General features: G+C 59.6%; 2 protein-coding genes across 2 annotated transcripts; both read right to left on the reverse strand.

The window, feature by feature from the left end:
- Positions 1–874: 874 nt before the first annotated feature.
- On the reverse strand, positions 875–3,927 carry MUL1 (mitochondrial E3 ubiquitin protein ligase 1). The gene is made up of 4 exons (XM_085079773.1): positions 3,760–3,927; positions 3,573–3,660; positions 2,936–3,056; positions 875–2,206 (listed from the first exon to the last, which is right to left on the reverse strand). Exons 1-4 carry the CDS (start codon positions 3,877–3,879, stop codon positions 1,486–1,488), a joined length of 1,050 nt encoding a protein of 349 aa, XP_084935899.1. The 5' UTR covers positions 3,880–3,927; the 3' UTR covers positions 875–1,485.
- A 1,161-nt stretch (positions 3,928–5,088) lies between these two features.
- Positions 5,089–6,636, reverse strand: FAM43B (family with sequence similarity 43 member B). The gene has a single exon (XM_085079774.1). The coding sequence runs from the start codon at positions 6,203–6,205 to the stop codon at positions 5,315–5,317; it is 891 nt and encodes a 296-aa protein (XP_084935900.1). The 5' UTR covers positions 6,206–6,636; the 3' UTR covers positions 5,089–5,314.
- Between the last annotated feature and the right edge of the window lie 413 nt (positions 6,637–7,049).

Raw genomic sequence — 7,049 nt, forward strand, 5'->3', positions numbered from 1 at the left:
TGACCTCCCCGCTGTCTCCAGTGCAGGGAAGAGGCTTTTCGGGGTGGTTGGTCCCCTGGAGAAGAGGGACACCTCTTCCCGCAGGTGGGATTCAGTTTCAATCTGTATTCTGGGTTTTCAAGCTGCAGTGTGGCTTTTTGAGCTGTTGTGGCTGTTCCCTCTGGGATTCTGTTTCACAGGCTGCCTCACCCGGCAAGCAGCCACCGCCATCTACAGCTGGTAGCATGTGGCCCTTTCGCAGCACTGGGACAACCAGGGACCTGCTCCTCCTCAAAATCCAGCCATGGATTTGTGCCACACAGCCAGAATGGCCTTCGGACACTGCCCAGCTGCTCTCGTTAATGTTTAATGGGGAAACAACCCATTTTCTCTGCTTAATTCAGGGTTTTTTAAATGCCAGTCAATGGGAATATATATTTTTAAACGTGCCTGGGGGATGTGAAGAGCCCTGCTTGCCCGCAGGCATTAGATGGAGCAGGGGTCATTTCCAGCACCCAGGGGCTGCCTCAGTCCTGGGGTTTTCAACTGCTCCTACCGGAGCCTCCCTCATCCCCTAGGAATGTTTCTCTAATTGTCCTCCCCAGCAAATGTTAATTGCAGCGGCACTTTGGGTCCATTAACCCTCTCGGGTGCATATGGGATTTATGGCAAAATGGGGGTGTCAGGGAAGGGGATTTTGCTTTTGTGTGTCAGTTTGGGGGTTTGGTACCATCTGTGTCACAAGGGGACAGCAGTGACTGTCATGTCCAGTGTGGGGGGGACAGGATACCCCCCTCAGCCAACCTCCATCATGGCTCGGGGTGATCCAGGCTCACCATGTCCACCTCAGGGAGCACAAACCTCATTGCCCCTGTGGAATAATTTGACATAGACACACTTTTTATTCTATTTTATTACTTCACATCCGGTTTTCTATCCCAGCCCAAGCCAAGCACAGCCATCAGCCACAGCATTCTCACATCCCCATCCTCACATCCTGCTGTGACAAACCCATTTTGGGGCATCACAGAATTACCTGGGTTCACACTCCCCCATACAAGCTCTCCAACAGCCCCTCCTGCTCCATTGGGCCTTGCAGCCCTCTGACAGCCTCACGGGAATTCTGCAGCCTCTGAGAACCCTTAATGTATTTTATTTTTGTTTTCCCCGTGTTTCTATCAGCTGGGTAAGGGGCCAAAGGCTCTATAACCATGACACAAACGCTGTGAGTCCAAACCTTAACAGAAGAGCTTGAAGCCACATCTCCCCTGAGCACCTCACCCTTTGCAGGGAGTCGTCTCTCCCAAAAAAACCTCCAGAGCACAGTGTGAGCCCTGATCAGCTGCATAGTCACCTCTTCAGACTTAGATCTGCCCCCCTGTTGAAGCACCCACTCCCTCAAGCTCCCTCCCCTTCCCCGAAATCCACCACCCAAGCAGCAAGGCAACAAAACCCCTTTGCCAGGGGCAGCTTTAAAATCCAAAATCTCCCGAGAATCACAAAAAATTAACTGTTGTACAAGGGGACCACCCTGGTGATGCCCTGCCTGCAGATTGGGCACTTCTTGGGCTCAGGAAGAGCCTGGTAGCACTCGTGGCAGGAGCAGACATGGCCACACTCCAGGAAAACACAGGATTTGGTGCTGCTCAAGCAGACCACGCAGGCGTTCTTGAGGGTCTCTCCACCCTCCGTGTTCATCAAGCGCTCCTGGGCCTGCCGGAATTCCTCCTGCATCTGCCTGAGGTGCTGCCTCTCCCGGTGGTGCCGGTACTGCTTGCGCAGGAGGAAGAAGAGGACGGCGCAGGTGGCAAAGCCAAAAACGACAGTGAGGATTTTCCAAAACCGGACACTGGACTCTTGTTTCTGCAGCAAGGACTCGAAATCCAGGGCGCTCAGGTAGTAGGGCATTCCCTGCTTGGGGGGCTGCAGCTTGATGGTGGCGTTGTCCAGGACCAGCTCTCCCACCCCAGTCAGGGCTGTGCCCACCTTCAGCATCTGCTCTGTTTCCTGGATCCCCTTGGGACGCTCCCCGCTGATGTAGTGGCCGATGACATCTGTGAAGGACTGGACAGAAGGGTGGAATTTCTCATACACTGTCTCCAGGCTGAGCTCAGCGGCGTCCAGAGGCTTCATCACGCGGACGGTGACACCAGCACCGTCCTCAGCAGGGACCAGGTCAAAGGGGGTGGTGTTGGTTCGCTGGTGGATGATCTTCTCATAGTCGTTCCTGGGCAGGGAGAAGGGGGGCAAGTGAACTGGCTTCTCTGATGGGAAACACAGCTTGGGATGACCTGCTGGTTTTGGGGACTGCCAGATGGGACATGCCCTGAGCTGAGTTTCTTTGATGGGGATCTCTGGAGAACACCTTTCCCCTCATGGCACTGTCCAGGTGTGCATGAGGCCACTCCACCCTCACCTCAGCACTCCACAGGTAGCGGTGGCTTTCCTCATCCCCACTTAACTCCCCCTCACCTGCCAGTGGCATTCCCAGCTATCACAAACCACCCTGTGAGGAGAAGCACCACATGTTACGTGTCCCAGTTCGATAAGTGTTATCAAATGCTTATCAAAGACTGTTACCAAGCTCTGTTCCAGAGGTTCTGGGACCTTCCTCAGGTCCCCTGGGTGTGGGGATCACCCAAATCCAAGTAATTTCTGTTCTGAAAGTGTGTTTTTTTTGGAAATGCCATCATTTGGCCACCTCTGCAACAAGGTGGGGCTGATCAACACTCTGCCTGTGTTGGGTTACTTGATGTGCTCATCTTCTCCAGCCCCTGTGATCTCTAAAAGCTCTAAAATCAGCCAAATACACCCTGTTTTGGCAGCTGTTGCTGTGGGAACCACTTTGGGATCCAGCTCTGAAGCAGTTGGTCACTCTGGCCATGCCTGAGGCCATTTCAGGATGTCAGACCACCCAGGGGCACCCTGGGTGTGTTTGTGGACACCAGGCACCTACCAGAGGTGGGTAGTTCTGTTCCACACCATCTTGTGTTCCTGCAGTGTCAGCCTCTGAACCACCCCCTTGCAGTTCTCCACAAACTGGCTGCTCAGGGTCTCCTTCACCGACCGCACCACACCTGGAACGCAAATCCAAGGGGCAGTTGAGGTGCTCATTAAACAAACTTTGGACAAGAGCCTGGAGTGACAGGACCACGGGGAATGGCTTCATCCTGAGAGGTTTTGATGGGATATTGAGAAGAAACTCTTCCTTGTGAGGGTGGTGAGGCCCTGGCCTGGGTTTCTCAGAGAAGTTGTGGCTGTGCCCTCCCTGGAAGTGTCTAAGGCCAGGTTGGAAGGAGCTTGGAGCAACCTGGGATAGTGGAAGGTGTCTCTGAGGGGGTGGAACGGGATGAGCTTAAAGGTCTCTTTCAACTAAATCATTCTAGATTTATAAGATAGGAGTGCAAAAGGGCTGAGAGCCCGTGTTTTCTGCTGTCAGGAGTCTGTGGCTGCTTGGCACGGGGGATATGAGCTGATGGGCACAGAACGAGCGGCTGGGGAAGAACCCCCTCCCCTCGATGAGGAGTAGCTGGGCGGGGGAGGATGTGCGCCCGACCTCCCGTTTGGGACATCGCTTCGGGCCCTGACCCTACCTTCTATGACCGCATAGGGCACGCAGCGTCCGGGCGCCTCCAGCAGCACGGCCCGTAGATCCCCGTCCAGCCGGACTTTCCTGGCACCCTGCAGGGAACAAACAGAGGCCTCGGCTCAGCCGGCGCGACCAGGCCGCGGCTCGGGGGCCGGGCCTGTGCACTGCCCCGTCGCACCCCTCGCACCCACCTCGAGCCCGCGGGCCACGCGGGCCTTCTGCCGGTACACGGAGTAGAGCAGGGCGGTGATGGCGGTGCTGGCGGCCAAGAGCGCGGCCTGTACGGCCGAGGGCCGCCCGCCGCCCTCCATGGCCGCCGGGCCCGCTGTTACCAGGGCAACCGCTCGCCGCGCTCGCGCGCGGTGGTGACGTCACGAGCGGCGCTCTGGCAGCGGCAGTGCCACCATAGAGACGCGGGTCTGCCAAGGCCGGGCGGGCGGCGCGGGGACTCCCCAAAGCCTTGTTGGGGTGAGAGAGGAGCACAGACTACCCCCCAACAGGGGCTGCGGACGGGAGGAGGATCAGATCCCGGTCCTACGGGGCTTTAGGGGGTCAACCCTATCCTTGGGAGTTGGGGTGGGGGGGGACAGGTCGCAGCCCCACCACTCCAACCCAACTCCACCCTAGGGTCTTGGGGAGGACATCAAACTCCAGCCTCACCAGTATCTGAGAGGCGATTAACCCAAATCCCTTAGGATCTTGGGAGCTGCCCCCAAATCCTAACGCTCCCATGTGCGGGGGAGCATCCTCCGTTCCCCCCCCCTCACCTCGGGGGTCGCGGGCATAACCCAAATCTCACCCCCTTGCTAAGTTTTGGGGGGCAGTGGTCACACCAAAGCCTGCCCCCCGGCCTGGGGGGGGATATCTCCCCAAATCCCAGCCCCGTAGTGCTTTGGGGAGGGGGTTACAACCTCTCACTGGGCTGTGGGGCAGCAGCACCATGTGTCCCCCCCACTCCGAGGGCTCAGCCTCAGGACGCATCCCCCAGCCCCACTTTGCAGGGTTCTTTTCCCCAACCCCACGCAGGGCCTTGGCATGTGGCAGGTACCTGCCAGGCCTGTGCTGGGGGGACACAGCACCCTCCCCCCTCGCCCCCATCTCCTTACCATTGCTTTTTCTGGGAAAGCAACAAAATGGTAAGAAAAAAATAGCAACTTTTCATAAATTACTGATATTCAGGCCGTTGGTGCTAATTTTGGGGTGGGGGGGGCAGGCAAGTTCTGCTCTCCAGTGGGGGTCCAAGGGGCCAAACCCCCATCACAGCTCCACCGACGTGGGTGGCAAAGCCATCCCCCCCAGCTCTATATTTAAAAAATCAAGTTGCCATGACTACGCGGAGCAGCTCTCCCCAGCCCTCAGTGCCGCAAGAAAGCAACAAGGACCCTGCAGCCCCCCCTCCTCGGCTTCCCTTTCAGGGGGTAAATTCATTATAAACCCCCCAAACTGCCTCGGTGCCATGCCTAACTCTTCCTCAGTCGTCTGCCAGGTGCCGGGTGAGACACAGGCGCCGTCACACCGCAGAAAACACACATTAATTTTATTAATATGGCCGCTGCAGAGGAGGCACGGGAGCAGGTTCATGTGCGGGGCCGAGGGGGGGTCCCTGGGGTGCAAACCCACCCCCACCATGGATCTTCCTGCAAACAGAGCCGCCGTCTTGTCCAGACTGATCCCCGAGGAGGGTCCAACCCCAGCTTGGGGTGCAGAGCGGGCACCTCATGGCTGACACTCGTTGACTGCCACCACTCAGCACAGGGCAGGCCGGGGCCCGCGCAGGCTGCAGCCCCTCATGTCGCTGGCCAGCCGCAGCACAGCCGCTCGCTCGGGGTCCCCCAAGGGTGCCCCGGTGCTGAAGGCCTCCTCCTCATCCTCCTCCAGGATGGAGCTGAGCCGAGGGGCGCAGCGGGCCCGCTCGGCCGGCGGGCGGTAGGGACACTTGGCGTTGAGCAGCCTGCGGAGAGGCACCAAGGGCACGATGGCATCGCCCAGGAGCTGCTGCTGGACGTGGCGGAAATCGCTCTGTCTCTTGAGGCGCTTGAACTCGTTGAAGGCGGAGGCTGAGGTCTGGTAGAGCAGCAGGGCCATGGCGCGTGCCTTGTCGGCCTTAGAGACCAGCACGGCGTGGCAGCGCAGCACCACCGCCTTGTTCTTCACCTGGTGCCGGTACACCCAGGCGAATACCTTAGGGTGCCGGCGGTCGGCGGCGCAGTAGGTGATGCGGTGCAGCAGGTACGCGTGGCCCGGCCGGCGGGCTCCCTTCTCGCAGGGCGTCATGCGGATGCCATGGGGGCCCAGCGTCAGCTTCATCTTGGCCCCGCCGGCGCCCGCCTCGCTCTTGGCCCAGATCTTGCCTACCGCCTCCTCGGTGCAGCCCTCGCCCTTGGCGTGCAGGGTGACGGCGTTGCCCAGGTACCGCACCGTGTACGTCGGGTCCTCCTTGTTCAGCTCCACTTTCTGGCGCTTCCCGCGGAAGACGCTGCCCAGGCGCTCCAGCGGGCACTCGGGCAGCAGGTCCGGGCAGGAGCGGAGGAAGCCGGCCAGCAGCGCCGCGTAGCTCAGCCCCGGCCCCAGGCTCTTGCCTTTGCACTTACGTTCATTTTCCACCAGCACGAACTTGCTCCGGCGCCAGGGCAGCATCTCGGCTCCGCTCCGCTAATCCCGGCCTCGCTCGCGAGCAGCGGGACCCCCCACCCCAAGCCCCGAAGCCGGTTTGGGGGGTGTCCCCGCACGCCCCCGCGCAGGGGGTGAAGCCCCTACCCCGGCAGCGGGACGCGGCTGCCGTATCCGATCCGGCTGCCCACGGAGGATGCGGAGCCGCTTGGCCGAAGAGCCGCCGCGTTCCGGGTGCCGCCTGCGCCTGATGCTGCGGGAGCGACGGCGGCGGCTGCGGGGACGCGGCTCTCCGTGGGCTGCTCCACCTCCCCGAGCACGCGGGGAGCCGCCGGTGAACGGCCCCCGCCGGTGAACGGCCCCTGCCAGCTCCGTGCGCGCTCACTCCGTGCTCCAGCAGGGATAGGAAGCTGGGGGAAAATCGAGCCCCGCACCCCCATGCAGCAGCCAGACCCCCAGCGCCAAAACCCACCGGCGGGAGGGAAAATTACCTAATTTCCCATCGCGGGGGGGGGATGATTTTTGGGAGGGTCAGATGATAGCTTCTGACACTGGAACGACAAAAAGGTGGGGTTTTTTCCCCCCAAATCAGTGCACTGCACAAGGGTGTGTGCCAGGATTTGCAGATCCTGCAGGTTTGCTGGCATTTTTTCCTCCAAACCTCCCATTTGTCCCTGTTATTTCCAAGCCAGTCAGACCTCCTTGCTGCTCCTCTCCTTTTGGGCTGAGCTGGCTTTTAACCTGTTGCTTTTGTCTCTGGCCAAGGCCCCAGGACAGCTTCTCTCCAGGAGAAATGGAATGTTATTTCCCCATGGCGCAGCCTGGGGGGGGATTTTTGGGGAGCACTGTGAGATTTCAACTCTGCAGTGGT

This window comes from Lichenostomus cassidix, chromosome 21, assembly GCF_008360975.1.
Source record: "Lichenostomus cassidix isolate B80296 chromosome 21, HeHo_3.0, whole genome shotgun sequence".
Lineage (NCBI taxonomy): Eukaryota > Metazoa > Chordata > Aves > Passeriformes > Meliphagidae > Lichenostomus > Lichenostomus cassidix.